At 38.7% G+C, this 23,416-nt stretch overlaps 1 protein-coding gene across 1 annotated transcript in view; it reads left to right on the top strand.

Annotated features, from left to right (window-relative positions):
* The first annotated feature begins 2,516 nt into the window (after positions 1-2,516).
* Positions 2,517-23,416, top strand: part of LOC129253203 (uncharacterized) — a 35,064-nt gene continuing 14,164 nt past the window's right edge. Inside the window, exon 1 of the mRNA XM_054891483.1 lies at positions 2,517-2,751. Coding sequence (XP_054747458.1) covers positions 2,688-2,751 — 64 coding nt within the window. The 5' untranslated portion in view covers positions 2,517-2,687. The remainder of the gene's footprint in view (positions 2,752-23,416) is intronic.

Raw genomic sequence — 23,416 nt, 5'->3', positions numbered from 1 at the left:
TGGGCAGTCAGGCGGCTGAGAGGCGGCTCAAGTGTCTGTGTCCGTCGTTATGCAAGCGCACCGTTTAGTGTTATTTGTGTGGCAGTCAGTAGCGTTTCACTTGTTTGTTTGTTTGTTTGTTTGTTTGCTGGTCGTTCGTCTAATTCACTGGACATAGACTAACTGACGAATGCCTCAGCAGACAAAGGGATAAACAGATAAACGGACATTGTAGTTGACAGGAAGACCGCGATTATAGAAAACAAAAGCAATGTTATGGCAGTACGACATAGGGATAGCACTGGCAAATAAATACATGCGAGCGCTGGAGCATATGATGTGGCTGCTGGCTGGCAAAGCGTCATGGCCAAAATAATAGTTTGTGGTTGCTAGTTTTGATTAACACATCGCTTGACAGCAGCAGGGGCTTACAAGCAGCAGCATAGGTTATGAGGTTTGGAAGAGTATAGGAAGCAAGACCTCGACAGTGGGTTAGTGCATGGATGTGTGTATGTGTCCATAGTACATATATACATATACCTTTAATACATAACCACAGTCAAAGTAGAGGTAGTTGGAAGCTTTAGCAAGCCTTGCAGCACGATGAGAGAGAGAGATCGGAGTGAAACAAGAGTGAGAGGTCAGACACTAAGGTGAAGTGTTTGCGCGGGTGTTTACAACTACAAGCTGTTAACAGACGACGGTATCTGTCGTCAGTTTAGTATAGCGCTCGGCGTTCGGCGTTTTTCTCGTCTATTCGGCTTCACTCCAGCACTAGGACGAGTTTGTTTGCTGCTGCCTTGCTTGCTGCCTGGTCGGTTGGATAATTGACTTGCTTGCTGGCTTACTGCCTCTGCCAGTTGAGTTTCGACAGTACGAGCATACTGAGGTGCGTCCATCGTTGAGACGGTTACGAAGAAATTGAATCGCGCGTCTGTTTGTCTGTCTGTCCGCCCGCCTGCCTGTCTCACTGAATGTCTAGTCTTGTTGTCGATTACTGTCATCTTTTGCTTTCCATCTCTGCCTCAGTAAGTGACGTTGTGGGTTGTACTTGTATATCAAGTCGAGTTTTATACGCGAGCGGAAAATTCTAACTTAATAGTTGCACTAACTTCGTTGTCGGAAAGGAACGATAGCGCTCATAACAATAGCAGTAACAAATAGCAAAAAAAGAAATAAAGAAATAACAAACACAAAAACAACAAATGTAAACTGTATCAACGACAGTTAGATCACGGAAAGTAAAAGAAGGGAGGAAAAAAAACGAAAAGAGTAAAATAATATCAAATTAAGAAGTTTTCTTTCTGCCACTCAGCCACTCAGCCAACAAACCAACGCCTGCTGCATGCTCAAACCGAGGTTCTGAGCCCAACCAAAGGGTCGCAACATTAAACGCTTTTTGCTAGCAGTAGCTACGACGCTATTGTCGGTTGGCGGCGGCCACGCATCTGCTTCTGCACTACCTTCACCTCCACCTCCACCTCCATCTACATTTATCCATTATTAAATATTTTACTCTATGCTCAGCAGTAAAAACAAATCTACATTGCAATTGCTGTAATAATCGTTCCGAAGCGCTACTGTCTACCACGACGACGACAAGGACGCCGACGACGACGATGGGGCAAAGCCTTTAATCGACGACGAACAGCGGTTGGAGCATACAAACATTAATAACTACGTGCAACAACAAGCAAAGCGTTGACGAACGAACGTACGAATACAGTTTACAGAAAAGGCGTCACCGTGTTTGCCACACTCAGCGCGAGACAGTCGCAGTGACAAGAACACAGCAGCAACGCCAAAAAGAAAGCGACCATAGCAGCAGCTTCCGAAGTAGTAGGAGAATCAGTAGCACGTCCAGCACATTAGTACCAACAACTAGCAATCAAGTATTAAAACAGCACACAACAGTGACCAAGCTACATACCATTCGAGCACAAGGCTACTAGCTTAGCCAGCGAAAGACGAGGCTGGCGTCGACCACTACCATTTTGACCACTGATAAGAACGAACGACCAACGCGCACTTAGCAACACAGCAGACGCACATAAACGAATAAACTAAGTTTAAGGGAATCAAATAGGAATACTATCAGGGAGTTGCCTAGAACGCATTCACCAGTGTGAGCTTATTAAGAAGGAACCATAAAAAACTCGTCAACTTCCCTTGTTAATTCAGCGAGATTTAACTTATTCTATACCCGAAACCCGATACTTCCGTGTTATCATTCTTCACATTTTTGTGATAAACCAGTGCTTAATTAACAGTATCAGTTATTGACTCGGGTGTGGGGTACTTTAACTTCCGCATCCGACGATCACAAACAGAAAAAAAACGGAGTTGGTCATTGAAAAATCACAATTTTTTTTTTGCAATACATATTAACGCCCCCTATCACCCGCAGACAGTTTGTCGTCGTGGTTATTATCGATGCTTTTCAAATAGTGACATCATTTGTACACAAAAACAAAAAAATATAAATTAATATAAAAATTATATTCACAGAAACTACTAATTTTTAATTGAAGACGACAACTTTTTAAAGAATTTCGCTCGAAAACTAAAAATTATCAACAATTAAATAAAATGTGCCATTTACTAAGCTGAAAATATTTTAAAGTGAGCGACTACAGTATTTTCGTTAAACGAGCGACTAGCGACAACAATATACGAAACGCCTGAAGTAGACAGTAAAGCTGCCAAAGATGTTCTCCATGTGTTCCAAAGTGAAGCCACGAAACTCATCGGTGAATACACAACAACCAACGGGTGAGTACAAGTGAAAGTGTTTTGGTGTAGGAGACCTTGGCTGAAGTGTGCTGGACTGGGAGAGGAGTATATACAATTACATACTAGATAAGCACATACAGTAAGGTGCCTTTAAACTGAACTTGAGTTCACTAAATTAGTGTAAGCAGTGGCACCGCCTATTGTAAGTTCTATTTCAATGATTTCTCTTCCCGTGTTGCTCCATTTAGTTCTTACTACAAAGTTCTTCGGGCTTGCATTTGGTAATGGGATAGTACGAAAAATTTAATTTAGGTTCGTGCGGGACTATCATTTGGGAGTGCGTAGGCTCGAATCTCCATGCGTGAAATAGCAAAATGATAGAAAAACTTTTTTCTAGTAGTGGTCGCCCCTCGGTAGGCATTGGCAAACCAGTATTTCAATGAGTTTTCTGCCATGAAAAAGCTCCTCATAAAAAAATATATCTGCCGTTCGAAGTCGGCTTAGAACTGTAGGTACCTCCATTTGTGTAACATCATCAAGGCGTACGCCACAAATATGAGGAGAAGCTCGGCCAAACACCTAACAAAAGTGAAAACGCCAATTATTTATTTATTTTTTATTCTTCAGGCTTGTATTTGGTATTGGTATGATAGGTTTTCGCAAGTCATAATTTAGGGTGTGCGATTGATGTCAGCTATCGTGGAGTTATTATAAGAATTATAATATTATATGGTATATTGAGACAAACATCTGCTAAATGTCCATTCGCAAAATTTTCGTTGAAAATTTTTAGTAGTGTTCACTAAATTAAGGTTTAGTAGATCTATTCTTTGGAAAAATCCAACGACATGGCGTCAAATCGTATGCAAGAATCGCGTTGAATTTTCAAAATTTCCAGTCTACATGGGCCATCCAATATGATTGCTACTTGGCTAATGCTCTACATCCTTTTTCGGTATTTGGCAAAATTTCTCCTGGAATTTATGCTGTGCGTGTTTAAATTGTCTTACAAATGGATGGACCCACAGTTCTGCACCGACACAGAAGAAATGCACTCGCAGCTTTCTCCTTTTCAAAGGCTATTGAAAAACACTTTTTTCTAAAATGTATTATTTAACCCAAAAACCATTCAGCTACGGTGGCCGACTTAAGTAGCATTTTTTCGGAGGTAAGGTTTTAGGTCACTATCATGCACAAGGACAACATACAGACGCATAGCACAAATTGGCGTGAAAACAACTGCAAATATAAATGTTTTTTTGTTTTTTGCATTTTGATGTTTTACGAGCATTATTTGAAAAGTCGTGCATAAAGAAAAACTACTTAATTGCTTGGGGTAATTTTTTTTTATTTTTCCATATAGTCTCCTGTTCTAGTTTGTCCAAGGCTGAAAAATACCATTCGTTTCTGCAATCACCTTCTCGTTTGGATAATTTTTTTTTTCCGCCAACTATATCTTGAAGGAAACAAATAGTAATTGGTCGGATCCGCGGGAGCCAAATCTGCAGAGTAGAGGAATGTGAAACTAGTAGGATATCCATTAGTTTTGCTACCACGCCTACTGAAGCGTAAGTTGGTGCGGGACGGAAAAGGAGAATCATTCAACCTCTTCGATTCAAACGAATACTAAACATAAAAAAATTGCCCGATCTGGCTGAAACTTGGTGTGTGTTCTTCCAAGAGATTGTAATAACTAAACATAACCTCAATACGCGCGAGTAGTGCCATCTCTCTAACTTTGCACGGACTTTTCAAACAACGCTCGTACGCCCCCAGCTGGGATTGATACCAGAACCAACTGCCGATATGTCAAGCACAAAGATACTCGATTTCAGACGTCGTTCAGCTTTTTGTTGGATCTTTCTTTAGGGTGACTCAGTATTTTATTCTGGACTGAGACAACTGAAGTCGTGGTTCTAACTTTAAGTATTTCGAAGATTTGCCTTTTTGGATAAAATGTATTTCTTATTCATTTTAATAGCCAAAAAATAAACTGGATTGTTTCTTTATCGATGATTATTTATTTATTAATTTATTTATCGATAAGCCAACTTAATTTGTTCAAATATGCATAAGTGCCGTTTATAGAGGGCAAACGGTACTTGCACATATACAAACATGCAGATGTACATAGAACATGAGTTGGGTTTATAAGCGCTTAGAGTAGGGGGAAGTGTGGAGGGAGGAGACCACCCCGCTCACTACTCTGCTTTACTTGTACAGCTTCCCTGCTACGCCACCAATTCAAGACTTTATTTTTCTCAATGAATTCAACGACTTGTAGTTTTCGTTCGAGCACAAATACATATACCACTTACAGACACAAACATATACACTTGATTATACATTTACGAACTTGAGCTGGATTTTAGCGGAGGGATGTTGATTTTCAAGCATACACACACGGATATACGAGAATGTATATGTAAATATGTATATGTAAGCTAACCATAAATTGATATTTCTGTATATGTGCGAGCTCGTTCCAATCTTTAAGCATCTCAGCTGATGCACTGACGCTAGCTTTTGGGCAGGTCTCCTCTCACTGTTTTATCTGCTGTATTTATCGAGCACAATTTAAAGTGCAGTGCAATGCAGTGCATTTCTACTAATACCACTCTAGATTTTGTCTTAGAAATACGAACACACTACTTAAATACATACATAGTAAAGCTTGAGTCACTGACAGTGCGGAAATATTTATGTGCGTGATCGTATGGCATCCTGTGGATTAAAAGAAATATCTTCTAGCAATCGGGTAGACACGCTCCGAGCTCATTTCACCTTTTTTCATGTAATTACCCCTAAGGGCTAAAATACCCTTGGTGGAGATGCCCGAAGCGCTTAAGCTAAAATAAAACATTCAATGGCGCAGTGAAATTGCAAAGTAAATAATGGAATGAAAGGAAATGAATTTAAAAAAAGCAAAGTTACGAATTCCACTTTCATAGGAGATAACGATTTTAGATTGCATTGTTTGTAGATAAATTACAAAAGAAAATATGCAATATTTGTTCAATAACATTAAACTATATTTATTGTTAAGTTTTACGATAGACAAGTAAACAGAAATATTTATATCCAAAAATATTTACTGAATACTCAAAATAATAGCCACTAAGGCCAATACTTTTGGGCACTTTTGCAAGAACTAATATTCGAAACATTTTTCTCAACTCGGCTGCGATAAGTCTAAAACACGCGATAAGTCCAACGTCCACCGCTACTTCAGGCATCGAAGAAGATTGGCCTCGCTTTTTATTTCTGATCTCCGTGAATACGAAGGAATCATTGGCTGCAAAATCAGGATTGTAAGGTGGATGGCCCATCATACGATGTTTTGTAAGCACCAAATGATTCCTTTTCTGTGATTAGTTTCTCTAATTGTGCCCTCGACGATGCCCTAATGGTACTGTGATTACATGTACCAATATACTGAAAGACAGAGGACCATATCCGACGAAAAGCTTCATCCGTGAATAAGGTCTGTTGGTCTTGACTAATTTTATTTATTTTTTTTTTTAATTTCAGAAATCAAAAAACAATTGTTTTTACTGACTATTTAGGTACTAGAAAAGTATATTTAACAAAAAAAAAAAATAATTTTTAAAATTAAATTAAATTACAATTTTTCTTACTCACTAAATATTTATAAGCACTACATAAATACCGTTATTAAAAAGTGAAAATGTAATAGATAGTTCAATGGAACAGAAAAACATAGTTTAGATAATGAAGAATGAATGAAGAAAGGGAGCAACAAGAGCATTGCAGGCATCTATTCAAATAGAACGGATTTTTATTACGGGGTTAGGGGCAGTCAGAGGCCCGAAAAAATGACGATTTTCAATAATTTTTTTTACTAGTCAATTGCTTTATTTTACAAAAATAAAAACATAGCATTAATACATCATGCTTCGACTTGACTTTAGAAAAACTTAAAAAAAAATTAATAATTGTAAAAGTTATCTCTATTTGTGTTGGGCCCGTTTCTTCAGATGTACCTTGCGGTGATCATCACAAGAAAAAGCCGACAATTAATTGTTTAAAAAAATCAAAATTTGTCAAAAAAAAAAAATTTCGATCAGGCGCGAGTTTTTTAGGTTTTGCATTGAATAATATAAATTTTATTGAAAACAACCAAGCGGTTTTCAAGTTATCGTGATCACCAATTCAAAAAACATAGTTTTGAGAAAAACGCATTTAAAGTTTGCGCCCGTTAACCCTTCGTCGGATTCACTTCAAATTTCCACACAATATTTTTAAGATAAAGGGTTTTTCAATAAGGGCGGGTAGATGTTAAAATGGAATAAAATGGCGTTTGCTGTGTGGCACGTAGCGCCGTCCTGCTGGAACCACATGTCGTCTAGGTCCATATGGTTCAATATGGGCCATAAGAAATTGGAAGGGCCACCACGTCTACCGAAAAATGGGTGCAATGCGCGCAACGTTTGCGTTAATGAACACTCATTTTGATAATAAAGTTTTATCATTTGAACGTGCTGTTCAATCGTGTAACTTGCCATGATGATTTGGCATAAACAACTGAATAATAAACAAAAGATTTGACAGATGTCACCAAAACAAAGTGGCTGCCACAGGGCGCCAAAATCGACCCGTGCCAATTGAAAAACCCTTCTTTATACTTTATACAAAAAACCCTTTATTATACTTTATACAATTCACAGTAAAAAATGTGTGAAAATAATACAAAATTAAGAATCAATTTACTTTTGCTCGATTTGACCACCTTTTGCTTTGACTATGGCCTTGAGACGGCCCAGAAACGAGTCGCAAGCTGCCCGAATGTGACTTGCAGGTATTTTGGCCCACTCGCGTACAATGGCTTGTTTCCGCGCCTCAAGACTGGTGAATCTTTTAGTTCGGACTTTGCTCTCCAAAAGGGTCCAAAGAACAATCCATCGGATTCGCGCCCGGTGAATTTGAGAGCGATTTTATCATTTTGTTATGAAGTTTGGAACGTTGCTTTTTAGCCATTCTTGGTTCACTCGGGTTTTGTGAGACGATGCCGACTCCTGTTGAAACGACGAAAGCAACCTCCAGAATACTTTCCCGATAATATTTCGCACTTACCTTGACGCCAGGCTCGATGAAAACGATTGGAGAGCGCCCATCTGCGGTTACAAACCATTACCTGTGGCGGGTGCTGCCTCCTGGTGGCCAATCGGTGACTCGAATTCTCGTATGAACGGTCGGTCAAATAAACCTTATCGTTTTACGAGTTTACGAAATACTAAATTTGAAAAATTTTCTCGTTAGAAAACACAATGTTCGGAGACTGACTGCTTTCGGCCCAGCTAAGCAACTCCTTCGCTCTCTCAAGTCTGACTTGTTGCTACTTTGGTGTGAGATCATGCGCCTTTGGATTTTGTAAGGCTTTTTAGTATGCGGTGGATGCTACGGTTAGATATTTTCAGTTCTTTTGTCATTTGATTGGCACTTCGTCGGGGATTTCGCTCAAGTTGCTTCTTCACTTTTTGGACCATCTTTTGGTGACCGCCATGACGTTTCGCGATGCTACCAGTATCATTGTTACGAGTAATGGTGCGATAAACAAAAACTTTATTTACTTTAAAGTGCTAGAGGTCACGAATAATCGCTGGTTGTGATTTTACAGCCAAATACATTGCAATCACACTATTACGTTTGAAATCCATTACTGAGTTTCTTTTCTCGCGTTTACTCTCGTCAAAATGCTTCCACGCGCTTATAAGCAATACTCTGGACTGTCACTTAGCCAACTAACAGACAGCTTCGAGTGCCGGTCACTATTAACATCACCTAGCAGTTTATGTAAATCCGCCGATTTTGAAATAATAGAATGTATTTTTAGTCATCCGCATACAGAAGGATCTGCAACTATAACGAAGAAAAAGGAGCAGACGAGGTACCATCAACATAAAGTACACCATGTCTATTACATAAGTAAGATCGCAGCCAATCTAGAAAAACTGAGTGAAAACCTAGAAATATAAGTTTATCTATTAAAATTGTATGCGATACTTTATCAAATCCCTTGGAAAGTCAGTACGAACACAAACGACTTGTTGCCCTACTGAGAAAGCTGCAATACAGTATTCAGTGAAAAGGGCTAAATTGGAAACTGTAGACCTACCTGCAATAAAACCAATCTGGTATGGTGATATGATATTTTAGTTGCAAAATACATTTTCTTTGACAATATTGTCAAATACTTTATATAGTGAAGAGAACTTTGAGATTGGTCTGTAATTACGGACATTATTTTTTTACCACTTTTAAAAATTGGAGTAACAACTCTCATTTTCCAGTCGTCGATAAAGACGGCTAAAGAAGCTAACAACTTATTGAAAATTTACTTGAGGGCTTGGAAGAGCTGAACAATGTTTGAAAAGAGCAACTAAAAGACCAACAGCATCCGTTTTTGTGGAGGGTTTTAGGGCCAAAAAAATACCCTTTTCAACATCTTCCAATGACTGATCCAAACACCCGAAGTTAAGACAATCGGTAGCATCTCAATGACCCAGTTTGAACCAGTTTCATCCCTTACAAAATTTCCTTTCTGCAAACAGGTTTACACTTCAGAAGGTGTTTTAGCTAATTTGTCATTCACAAAAATAGCAAATGGAGCACCAGACTGGACTTCTATGATTTGATGTATTGTCAAAAAAACTTTGGAGTGGATTTAATATTATTTTTCACACTTAGAATATAATTATTAAATATAAATTTATTTAAACAAGAATTTGTTACGGTTATTTTTAGATATTTTAAGCTCGCGTGTGAATCAAGTACACTTGTACTGCCTTTTTTAATTAAAGAGATATTATGCGACAGTCGATTGTTGTTTATTTTCGGGTTTATATGCATAGCCACATGATTTTTAGTCGTACTCTTCACCCTTTACTGCATGAGTTAATAAAGTGTTGAAAAAAAATATTGTTTCATAGTGGAAATATGTAGCTTAATTTAATTAGCAATAAGACATATTAAAAGAAAAATAATGAAAAAGTTGTATATCATATTTTGGTTTTTTGTTTACGGAACTACATGTAAAAACTTGTTGAAAAGTACATAACAGTTGAAGAACGGAAACATTATTATTCCACGTGTACGATGAGTACATATATCGATTCCATAAAACTATTTTTTTTTTGTCAAAAAGTATTTATTTATTTTTTTATTTTAAAAGCTTACATGATAATAAAATTATAAGTAAACTCAAGCAAACGCAGCGCAAGTAAAAAATATTTAAGTTTTACTCTACAAGGTGAATATTTTTGATGGCGCCAGCTTTTTAGTGAGCTAGTGTGTTTGAAGTTACATTCCTAGCTGACTTCCAGTGAAAGCTTGGTGACATTCGATTGAGTGGAAGCGAAGTTATTGCGTCTAAAGTGTCAGTATGTTTGAGTCATCGGTACAAAAATGATTTTCGAACAAAGAGCTTATTTCAAATTTTTTTTTAAATCGGTAAAACGTTTACCGAAACATTTGAATTGATGAAAAAAATTTATGACGATGATTGTCTATCTCGTGCCAGAGTTTATGAGTGGTTTACACGTTTCAGAGATGGTTGTGAGGACATAAATGACGATGAACTTACGGGCCGCCCAAAATCAGTAATCACCGAAAACTACATCGAAATTGTTCGTAAATTTATCAAAAATTAACCGAAATCATTGAAATTCATGGAATCGGAGTTGAATATCTCCAAAACATCGATTTATCGCATTTTAACTTATCATTTGGGTTTACGAAAGGTGTGGCACGTTTCATTCTGCACAAGTTAACTGAGGACCAAAAATTGCTCAGAATTCAGCATTCGAAAGACCTCATTAAACAGGCGAGAAAAGACGAGAACTTCCTTTACAATCATGTAACTGGCGATGAACGGTGGTGTTTCCAACATGAAACTCAAACTAAGCCTCAAAGTGCCGAGTGGAAGGCCCCCGAGGAGCCACTACCCAAAAAATTGCGTTTGGAGATGTCAAAAATCAAGTCGATGCTTATTTATTGTTACGATTCCAAGGGAATTGTCTACAAGGATTTTGTGCTAACGGGTCCAGCCGTCAATGCAATTTTCTATCTTGGCGGTTTGAAGCGTTTGTTGCATCGCATTCGTCGAATTCGCTCTGAATATCACGAAGGGGGAAGCTGCCGCTCATTGCATTATAATGTACCATCTCATCGATCCACTCTTGTGACTATGTATTGTGGCCAGATACTATTTTGAATAAATAAACTCGAAGTTATCAGAACAAAGCTCCTGTCGTTTTTATTTTAGCTCAGTCTTGCTTATTTTGGCTTCAGGGTCAACTTCAGCTTGTACTGTATACTGAAGTTGACCCTCCCGAAAAATTTTACCTGGTCGGTGTCTTCCATTTTGGTTTTATTTATATGAAACAAAAAAAAAACAAAAAAATTCTTAATCAGTATGACTGTAGCTATGTCTCATACTAGGATTTAAAAAAAATGACAAAATGGCGCGGGTTTGAATTTGACACTCTAAAAATCGGGTTTTTTTCAGTTTTTTAATAAAAAAACTACGAAATAATTGAAATAATAATATGATTCTAGTGCGGGCGATAGCTATTGATGTTGTGAGCAATATATTAAAATTTCAAATGATTCGGTTGAATAGCAGGCCGAAAAAAGTCGTTTCGAGGTAAATGAGTTTAAAGTTTGAGGTACAGAACCGCGCGAACCGCTCTCTACCTAGTTAATGGGCTGCAGAAGCTATAATATTGGGAATTTACGAATGATAATTTCACAGTAAATTCTTAAAATTCTATATTTTCGAAACATCGAAAAAACAAAAATTCGATTTTTTAAATTTTCTAGACCACCGGGTCCCCTTAAGAAGTCGTTTATCGCGAACTAAACGACAGTATTTTTGGTATGGTTAAGTCAAACGATAAAATAAGAATTAGTGATTTTAATTAAAACGGCGAGATTACATTATCAAATGGTTATTAATTATTTGGCTTACGATTTATTGCATGATTTATTCCATGAGCTAGTCGTTCGTTAGCCGTAACAGCTTGGTTAGTATGTCTTTTAGTTATTCTTTTTATTTTAAAATGCCTTTCTATAACAGCTGTTTACTGTCGGTTGTTCAATAACATTTGCGGTTCGATGATAAAAACACAATTTTATGTTTTGAAATACATTTTATTATTCAGGTTATTCCCCTGAACATGCATACACTTGTTCCAATAATATTCCAATTTATGAATTCCCTGAAGTAAGAATTTGGAAGGACTGCAAAATACGTTTCCACAGCTATTATGAACTCATCATATGCTGAAAAAAGCCCTCTACGCCTGCATTTTTTAGGTCTGCAAACAGGAGGAAGTCGCTAAGAGCCAAGTCTGGTGAATGCGGGGGATGCTATACTAATTCGAATTTTAATTAATGGATTTTAGCCATTGTCAAAATGTTGATTGGCGCAATGCATTGCCCTGAAGAAAAATATTTTTTTCTTTTGCATGCTGAGCCTTTTTTCACGAATTCTATCCTTCAACTGGTCGAAAATGTTACAGTAATATTCAGAATTTGTTGGTTTACCAGTTTGCAAGTAATCCACAAACAAAATTCCTTTCGCATCCCAAAAAACTGATGCTAACACCTTCTTGGTCGATTTCTGGACATGAACTCGTTTCGTAGCCGAATAACCAGGTTCACACCACTTTTTAGCATCTTGTTTTGATTTAGGATCATGATGATAGACCCAAGTCTCATTCATAGTGATGACTCGACGCACAAAATCCAATTTATCCTTTCGAAAACGCTCTAAATGTTGCTAAGAAAGTCGCATTCGAATGAGTTTTTCTTCCATTGTTAGCAAATGCGGCACCCATTGTGCACACAGCTTTTTGAAACCCAGTTCTTCAGTCAAAATATTGCTAACACTGCCCAATGAGATGCCGAGTTCTTCTACTAAATATCTTTCACCCACTCGACGATTTTCCAATACGATGTCTTGCATTTCTTCTATGATTTCTGGTACTGTTGCTGTTTTTGGACACCTTCGACATGGATCGTCTTCAAGGCTTGTGCGACCACGTTTAAATTCAGCAACCCATCTTTCTACTGTACTAATTGATGGCGAAAAGTCATTATATACTTTCAAGATTCATTTTTAAATTTCCTTTGCCTTTAAACCTTCCAAAAATAAAAATTCAATCACTGCACGATACTTGAATTTTTCCATTGTAGAAAATACTGTGACACGTCGACACCATGGTAAATGACTTGTAAACAAGGAATGAATTGACAGATTGAAATTAAACTTCACATAAGTTCATATGAAGAGTGGACCAATATATGTAAAACTAAAAAAATGTAGGCTAGTAGCAAGTAGCCCTCTCTTATTGAACCGCAAAACTTATTGAACCACCTAGTATGTTAAAGATTGGACTTTTTTAGTTTATTGTGATCGCAAAAAGGTTTCAAATAAAGCTGTATCAACACAATTTTCAATAAACTTTATGGACTTTCCAGCCAACCAAAACAGGGGTGTACTATATTTAGACTTTTAGCTACATGTTATATAGAATTGTAATTTTATATTTTTGCTATAACCCAATATTTTGGGAACATTTTTAAAGTCCAGTATCTTCTTTTTTGATCTATATTGATGTGTTAGAGAATCTACAAGATGCTTCTAAGTTTTCGAATCAGGGAATTCCTTTCGTAATTTTTTTATCCTTATTCACTCCGCTCGTGAGCATAGGGACTCGACAAGACTCTTCCATCGTATACGGTTCTGGGCTGTTGTTTTTGCGCCGTCTCTTGAGCTACAGAGCTTCTACAAGTATTCTTTGGCCGACCGCGACCTCTGCTGTGGGATGTTGTTGTTGTTGTAGCAGTAACTTTGCCCTGTCAGTTTAGTGTAATCACCGGTCGTAGGGCCAGGAAACTATTTGTTTCGACAGGTTGGGTCCAGAGGGAGAGGGGTGTTAGATGAGTGTGTTTGATGGGGCATGTGCAAAGTTGGTTAATGTCGTGCGGGGTGCCTTCACATGCCAGACATATCTTTAGTACGTCGGGGTCGATTCTGGATAGGTAGGAGTTTAACCTGCTCCAATATCCAGAACGTAATTGTGCCACGAATACGCGGGACTCTCGGGGAAGTTGGAGCTCTTCGTCTGCAATGGGTGGTGGTTGGACTGCGATTACGACATTTGGGGGTCGGGTGTCGAGTCTCCCGATGAATGTCGTAAATTGTCTGTCTATACACTGTCCGATCCAGTAATTTTCGGTTTGTTTCGTCCTGGATCTCGTCCGCGTAATTAAGGAGGTGACTCCTGACATGCCTGGGAGGTGGCTCAGGCTCAAGCAGGTGTCTACATCAGATGCTATCTGGTGGTTTTCTAAGCGTGTGACTATTTTCCGTGTTTACTTTTGTAATACCCAGCCAAAAACCTTGCGGGCTATTACTGAAAACTTAAGGTAAAATAATAATTGTAGTAGACTATTTTTATTCGAATAGTAAATAAATATCTATATTAAAATATCTAAATGCGGCACAAACAGCAGATTTAATATGAACAACTCCCTGAAATTTTTCCAAAAATTTCAGAGTTTTCATGGTCGACAAGTTTTATAACACACACCACACTTTTACCATTCTCGTCTTTCTCAAAGTATTTCAGATCGATTCATTTTCTCCAAATTTAGGGCTGCTCATCAGTAGCAGCTAGCTACATACCTAGTATGTGTGTATCTTTGGAAATTTCATGCAAACATATGTATGTATTGTACATACATTCGTAAGTATTTCTGGGAAGTGCATCCTTTTTGTGAGGATTATTTACGAGCACCATTTTCGAGAGCTTCTAATCGCAACGCTTACAGCATGCATGCTTCAAGTTTTTGACATTTGATTTGCACAGTCTAAGAGCTTGATTTTTTCGAGGTCACTGATGTGCAAACCTAAGGATTTAGCCACCTTACTTGTTGTCTTACAAACTCGTAAATACATTAAATTTGTTAGCTGTTGTTGCTAGTATTCTCTAGTGGACGGACGCGCCACTTCAGCGTAATCGTCATCACCCCTTTGGACATTCATGTGTAAGCATGGCTCACACTTTAGCACAAACACACATTTATGTATATGTACGAGTATGTAGAAAACCGAATGGAGAAGTACTCGTACTGGCTTAAATGCATGGAAATGCATGCATACTTCGTATGTGCGCCTCTATATGTGCATATGCATGTATGTGTATACATGTATGATACATATGTATATTTCATTTCAGTCGCAGCCAAGTGTACTAGTATAATATTTTATGAATGTGTTTTGCTTGAACACGCACATACATACGTACGAATATACACATACATACAAGCTTGCACTTAGTGCATGAAGATGTTTCAGTTGCAGTTTTCTTCATCAGCATTTCCCTAGCGTCCTTCAGCAACGTTGCAGTGACACTTGTAATCTGTCTGCAGCTGAATCATACAGTCTCGCATTCTCACATCCTTGCATTCGTAATTCTCGTATGTATGTCGTATGAACTATGGCACCTATGCATTTGCTTGCACTTGTGCGCGCTTTATGATACGCCGCTGGAGAAGCTGGGCAAGTACAGGTGAAGGGAGGTCGGAGTCTGCACTGTTGGTATCCATTGAGTGTCTTATAAAATTGTAAAAAGGGCAGACGATGGAATGAGCCGTTGGGGGATACAATAATGCCATGTAAAGTACATATACAAGTACAGTGCCTTTGATAACTAATGCACAGGGTCTCATTGACAAGTTTTGGCGAATTATATGATTCTTATTTAATTTTAATATTTTTTAAATAAAATTTAAGCCATACATATAATATATTGGGTTGCGGAATAAGTTCATAGCGTTTTTATATTTTCTCTTATTTTACAACGATTTGTTTGCTGTTTGGCAAAGGGTAAGTATTTAAACGATGGAATTCTTTCTGCTCTACAAAATTATGTTAATTGCATTTTTGAGTTATTAAATTTTAATCAGTTTTGAGGCTTAGAAATGGAATATATATATAATGGGGCGTACACCCTTTATTGGGTGTTTGGCCGAGCTCTTTCTCCTATTTATGGAGTGCGTCGTAGAGGGACCTACAGGACAAATGGAGGGACCGACTCCGAACGGCGGATATTTTGTATGAGGAGCTTTTTCATGGAAGAAATACACTCGGAAGTTTGTCATTGCCTGCCGAGGGGCAACCGCTTTTAGAAAAAACTTTTTCTTTGTTTTGGTGTTTTACCGAGTTTCGAACCTACGTTCTCTCTGAATTCTGAATGGTTGTCACGCGCCATCCATTCGGCTACGGCGGCCTGGAATACCCAGGAAAAAAATCAACATTTTCGACACCTGCTTTTCTTTGCTTTTCATCGAAGTCAAAAAGTCGACGAAGCAGCCCGAGACATTTGCGACGTGTATGAAGAAGGTGTCAAAGCTCGGAAGGCGAGTCTATAGCTCGGAAATGGTTTGAAAAGTCCAAAATTAGCGACTTTGACGTCGGTGACACGTCCCGTAGCGAAAGGCCTCCCGAATTCGATGGGGAACGCCTCAAATCTCATTTGAAGGAGAACGGTTGCCAAACCAGTGGTGAATTGGTGGTAAAAATGAGCTGCAATCATAAAATGATTCACAATCACCTTCATTCAATGTGATTTACCGAAAAATTGACAACCTGGGTGTCTCATGAGCTCAACGAAAAAAACAAAGAAAATCGACTTCAAATTGCACTTCAGCATCTCGCCGTCATCGAGTAACACGCGGTCATAACCGCACTTTTGCTACCGAATCGTCACAGGAGATGAGAAATGGTACATCAATATGAAGCAGTGTGTGGCTCCAGGAGATCCGCCAAAACCGAGAGTACAGCCGAATCTTCATCCAAAGAAGATCATGATATGTGTTTGGTGCGATTGGGAGGGCATGGTGCACTGAGAAATGCTCGAAAAGAATGCCATGGTCAATAAGGAGCTCTACATTGCTCAGCTATTCGACTGAAAAGGCCTGATCGACATGGTGAAAGCATACTCCTTCACGGCAACGCCGAGCCCCATGTTCCACAAGTCGTCAAAGCACTTTAAGAGCTCGAATGGGAGGTCCATCGTATTCTCCGGACTTTGCACCGACCGATTACCATCTTTTCCGCTCTCTGTCATACCGTATGAAGGTCGTTACCTTGGATAACAAAGATGTCCTTAAAAACTGATTTAACCCCTTCTTTGACACCAGACCAGGTGATTTTTGGCGAAACAGCATCAACAAATTGGTCGAGAGGTGGGAGAGGTTGTAAACAGCAACGGCGAATATATAACTGATTAACTTATTGATATAATTATTGTTTAAATAAATGTCTTTGGTAAAAACGCTGCGGATTTATTCCCTAACCTAATAAATTCGAGCTTTAAACTTAAAAAAAAAATTCAACAGGTTTTCGCCAAAATTTCAAGTTTTTTAATCAGATTAAAAAAAAAATGTTCAAAAAAGGTACCATCTAGGCATTATTCACTACTGAAATCTAGACGTCACTTTTAAAAGATCCTTTACTTACTTACTCTTCTGCCACACGAAGTCAAACGCCCCTTTGGCTGAGATAAATCATTTCTAGGATCTGCTATAAAATAAGTGTTAGTACATAAGCTTGGTAAAGTTACTCCGGTTATAAAGCTAACTGCGCACCATTTTTTTTTCTTCTCCATCACTTTCACCAGAATTCATATAAAAAGGTAAATTTTGTTTATTATTTAAATTTTCTGATAAATTTTGACAGCTCTACAACTATTGTGACTTAAAAAATACGTACCAACTAAGCCATATTAAACAGGTAGCAGTAGTAGAATTACAATCTTGATTTTTTGTATTTATTTGGTCTAAATTTTTTTAAGTTATTTTCAACTCTTATATATAATATTAAAGTCTATTGTTCCACGCATAGAGCCACAACAAGTTTCCTCAATTGGTTCTGTCAAGCGCCAATATCTTGATTTCGCCCCAGCTATTGCCTCTTCTAGTTAAGTGTCGGTCTTTCGTGTCTAATCTTCGCCGGCTTCCTTGCGGATTTGCGGAAAAGTTCCAAACTGTTTTAAGCGCTCCGAAAGCTTACTTGGCTTTTTTTATGTGGTTACCAATGGCTTCACTTGAACCAGCGTTAGCAGATATTGCACTATCAAGATAGCAAAAGGTGTCGACTTCTTCAAGTTCTAATGTTGTTGATTTGGAATTTCTGCAAGCAGGTGGTGTTGACACGCATTACTTTTGTTTTGTCAATATTTATTTTGCTGCTCTGGCGCTAATCTCTGGAGCATATCGACGAAAGTGTGTGACAATAAGCAAATCATTAAGGTTTCCAAGCGATCCCCAAGTTATACCTTTTGTTTCAGGGGAACCCTTATTCATAACGACGTCGCAAACAACATTAAAAAGCAATGGCGATAATACACAGCTCTGACGAATGCCCATTGTGACTTTTGTACGTCCACTCAGCTTTTTTTATACAAAATGCGATAGTATGCGTTGCTGTGTAATGTTGCTGTAAGCTCAATGAGTTTTGATGGAACACCCATACAAGCCAAAACATCCCAAATTGACTGATAATGAAGTGTATCGAATGCTTTTTAAAAACCAATAAAGAAAATCTAGAGGGAGGAGCGCTCTTCTACCGATTGCCCCACTATTACTCGAAGACTATTAACGTGGTCGACGCAGGAGCGCCCCTATCGCAAGCCTGCTTGTTATGGTTGTTGTTGTTGTTGTAACAGTAACTATGCCCTGTCAGTGTAGTGTAATCACCGGTCGTCTTCGTCTAGCTCATCTAACGGTGGGTCCAGGAAGCTTGCTGTTTCGACAGGTTGGGTCCAGAGGGAGAGGGGTGTTAGATGAGTGAATTTGATGGGGCATGTGAAAAGGTGGTTAGTGTCGTGCGGGGTGCCTTCCCATGCCGGACATATGTTTAGTATGTCGGGGTCGATTCTGGATAGGTTGGAGTTTAACCTGCTACAATATCCAGAACGTAATTGTGCCAAGGTTACGCGAGACTCTCGGGGAAGTTGGAACTCTTCGTCTGCAATGGGTCTTAGCCTCATTTTGGTCTTGGCGTCGGCTGAAGTATTCACATTCTAGGGGCCAAAAGCAAACAAAAAAATATGCACTGTATTTGCTGTTTTTGCTCTACTGCTGCTACCTGCTTAATTTGCGTTTATGTGCTTTGAAAGCAACTTATTGTAGATCTTTAAAACTATTGTGAGTCGAAAAAAAATTATGATACATTTACTTTCGTGTGTCACAATCCTATTTAGCTCATACGATTGACGTATCGCAGAATTTTCTTTCGTTGTCGATTCGTTCACAGATGTGAAGATTAAGCTCCAGGTTTTCTGCACGTCAACCACTTTTTTCAAAGAAAATTTTATTCGAAACCTTTTTTTATCTTTTACCTGAAAAAAGCTAATAAATTATCTCGCTTTGATGTCAACTAATACCGTGAATTTAGATACTTAAATAACATAAGATCCCGGCATCCCGAAATATTGTGATTTGCCTCCCTAATATTTGCCATACTTGCACGTAGAATCCATAGTCTGCCGGAAGAGCGATGAGAAAAGGTATCAAAAGAAATATTAGCGGGATAATGACCAGACTACTGGACGTTTTAACAAGCGGACGGAGGAATATTGTTGAAAGTAAGTGTAGCGATGTGAAAACGTTTGGCATAAAACAGTTATTCCTTTCCATTTTGCCTTTGCCACTTGTCTTTCATCGAGCAAGTTCCTCGCATCTCTTATATTGTACTTGTAAATGCACGCAAAGGCATACACGGGTGGCCTGGTGTTAGCTTGTGACACTGGCAGACACACGTGCACAGACGCAAACATAACGGTAGACGGATGTACAGCCGTACTGGCGGGCAGACGGACATACATTTGTATAAGTAAGTTGTGCGTGTAGGTGTGCTATGAAGAACTATGCACTTGTATGTGTAGATGCGTACGCCTGTGTCTGTACGTGGATGTGTGTGTGCAAAACTATTGCGGATCAAGAGGATGCAATTATTGGTAGATAAATTTTACCATAAATGATATTGGGCGATGCTAGTGGAGCGTGACATCGAAGGATAAGCCAACGGCTTTCTTTTATATTTCATTTGGCTATGCTGCGAACCCAGATGATGGCAACGTCATTATGTTCCGTCCTACGGCACCCCCTCTGCCAACTGCTGACGCTAGCGCACTTGTGCAGCAACATTGCACTTCAACTTTCACTGAATATTCCCACTTGATAAATACGCTGGGTGGGTGCGGCCAGAGGAACCAGAGTGTAAGTGCAATAGTTCTATACTCTCGTATGCTTGATTGGAAGGGCTAAAAGGAATCTGAACGCAAGCGTAATTCGTTAGTGTCAGTGTTGCCTTCAAAATTGATATATTTACAAGGATATGTGATTATTATGTGGGCGCATATTAATTGAAAATCAAAATTGGTTGGTACCGCTTGAATGCGTGGGGCAAAAGCCAAGCAATAACAACAACAATACGTAATTACATTTCATGGCATTAATTCGATGAAATGAGATTTTCTGTGTAGCTGCCATGGGTAATGGCAAATATCACTCACTTCTGATTTTAACTTTATCGTGTTGTGTCTGGTCTTAACAAAATACCCAACTTGCGGGCATGTGCTGGAAATCTTGCGAGTTCATTTTGAGATCGAAATTACAAATCGCACAAACTAGTTTCGGATGTGATGAAATGAGATTTCAATGAGGTTGAAGTTAGATCCGAAACAGCTGATTGTCCTATAACAGAAATTTCTATTTAATTTTGAACTGAAGATTTGCGTAAAAATTAATGTTTTTATTTTTTTTTGCTCATTTGATGAGACGCTCCCACAGCCGAATGGGTTGTTGCGTGACTACTATTCGAGAGTGCGTAGGCTCGAAACTCCATGCATGAAACAGTATAATGAAAATGTTTTTTCCCATAGCGGTCGCCCCTCGTCAGGCAAAGGCACACCTCCGAGTGTATTTCTGCTATGAAAAAGCTCTTCATAAAAAACCATTTGAGTTCCGAGTCGGGTTAAAACTGTAGGTTCTTGTATTTGTGGAACAATATCAAGACACACGCCACAAATAGGAGGAGCTCACCCTAGCAGAAGTGCACGCGTCAATTATTTTTCTTTCTGTTCGCGCTCGCTGGTGCCATTAAAAAATCCTGAGTGCAGACAAGTCCTGCAGCACTTGGTACTTCCCACAGAGATGTGATGTTCCTTTTTCCTGTCTTCCCTTTTGGGATACCATTTCGTAGATTCGCCTTAGCGTCTTCATTTATATGGGTGACATGGCCAAGCCTGCGCAGTCGCTGTATTTTTATATGTGATGCTTTCCATTTCAATTCAACCGGGGTCATGTTCTTCGATTTCGATGTAACTGAAATATGTTGCTCTCTGGTCAAAATAATGAGACACGTATTTTTTTGTTCGCCCGAAAAAAATTTTTTTAATATAAGAAATTTTTTTTAAATGCTCATAACTTAGTCAAAAATGAACCGATTTTAATAATTCTGGGTTCAAAATGATCGTCATTACTTACACGAGCGATTTCATGTAGAAACAATTGCAAAAAAGTAGTTAAACATTTTTTATTTTGCAAAAAGAGATGTCCTTTTGATTAGGAAAAAGTTATAAAAAAAAAAAAATACACTTTTTGAAATATTGAATTTCGAAAAAATTTCAATTTTTTTTCTTTTTTGCCCGGTTGAATTGAAATGGAAAGCATCATGTATGTTTAACTACAGTCTGTGTCAGAAGAAACGAGTCGTTGATCTTCCCTCTTGAAAACTTGTCTGGTAGCTACCAATGTTGACATCATCGGCCTTAACAACCGCGCTGTTAGTTCTGCCTTCTCCAAACTGGATAAAGAGGCAAAGCAAATGGGTTTGGTGGTGAACGAGGACAAAACGAAGTACCTCCTGTCTTCAAACAAACAGTCGGCGCACTCGCGTATCGGCACCCACGTCACTGTTGACAGTTATAATTTTGAGGTTGTAAAAGACTTCGTGTATTTAGGAACCATCATTAACACCGATAACAATGTCAGCCTTGAAATCCAACGTAGAATCTCTCTTGCCAACAAGTGCTACTTTGGACTAAGTAGGCAATTGAGCAGTAAAGTCCTCTCTCGACGAACAAAATTAACACTCTACAAGACTCTCATCATGCCCGTCCTAACGTATGGCGCAGAAGCTTGGACGATGACAACATCCGATGAAGCGACGCTTGGAGTGTTCGAGAGAAAGATTCTGCGTAAGATTTTTGGACCTTTGCACGTTGGCAACGGCGAATATCGTAGACGATGGAACGATGAGCTGTATGAGCTTTACGACGACATAGACATAGCGCAGCGAATAAAGATCCGGCGGCTTCGTTGGCTGGGTCATGTCGTTCGAATGGATACAAACGCTCCGGCTTTGAAAGTATTCGAAGAGGAAGGCCTCCTCTGCGTTGGAAAGATCAGGTGGAGAAGGACTTGGCTTCACTTGGTGTGTCCAATTGGCGCCGGTTAGCACGAGAAAGAAACGACTGGCGCGCTTTGTTAATCTCGGCCAAAATCGCGTAAGCGGTTATCGCGCCAATTAAGAAGAAGAAGAGCTACCAATGTTGCGTTTATCATGCGGTTTAAGCCTAGCGCTTAGAATATATGAAAATATTTTGTAGATGCTGTTCAAAAGTGTTATGGGTCGACAAGTTTCACAGATCAACATGTCTCCTTTTTTACGTAGAGGGCAGATTTATTTAATTTTCTACATCTTTGGCATCCGTTCTTCATTCCAGATTTTTCAAACCAACTGATATATGGTAAGGAGGTTTTTATTACTCATATGTTTAAAGAGCTCTGCTGGGATTTCGTCCAAACCAAATGATTTGTTGTTTTTTTGGGCTTTAATAGCCGCCATGAACTCGTGGAAAGTAAGTTCTTCCACCATTTCTGAAGACTTTAACTGTGGGTGTTCGTGTTTAATGCCTGTAATGCTTCTGTTAAGAAGTTTATCAAAATATGTTGCCCACCTTTCGAGGATTTGGTTTTTTTCCGTTAAGAGTGAACTATCTTCATTTTTTCAGTAGTATGCCCTTGAGTTAAACTCACGTCTTTGTTCGCCTTTAAAAAACTTTAGTGAATTATGGCAGTTGAAGTCCGATTCCAGTTGCTCAAACTTTTCCTTATTAAATATTATCTTTTTTCCTGTGCAGTTTCTTCTCCCCTCATACATTTCTGTAGACTGCCGCGTTTTGCGGCTTATCATTGCTTTACGAGCATTGTTCTTTTTTTCTGTAGGCATTTTGCATTCTTCGTCGAACCAGGAAGTTTTTCGTTTGTTCTCTGATTTTCCCAACACTTTTGTAGCTGCAGCCTTTATGTTTTCGCTTATCCTCATCTTCCTTCATCTATGTCTTCAGAGCAGCTCACTTCGTAAAGACTTTCGTTAAGATGTTTCTGAAATTTTTTTTCTATGTCTAGATAGTCTAGGCTTTCCAAATTGGTTCTTTGAGGTATGTGTGTCATATTCTTCTTCGTTTTTGTTATCCTTACGCGTATTCGGGTGACAAGTAAAAAATGGTCAGAGTTTACGTTTGCGTCGCGTAAGCTTCTCACCTGAAGGAGGTTGGATTTATATCTTGAATTAACTAGTACATGGTCGATTTGGTTTATCGTT

The sequence above is a fragment of the Anastrepha obliqua genome, chromosome 1 (genome assembly GCF_027943255.1).
Source record: "Anastrepha obliqua isolate idAnaObli1 chromosome 1, idAnaObli1_1.0, whole genome shotgun sequence".
Classification (NCBI taxonomy): domain Eukaryota; kingdom Metazoa; phylum Arthropoda; class Insecta; order Diptera; family Tephritidae; genus Anastrepha; species Anastrepha obliqua.
The sequence above is the reverse complement of the archived record's forward strand: the minus strand, read 5'-3'. Positions and strand labels throughout refer to the sequence as shown.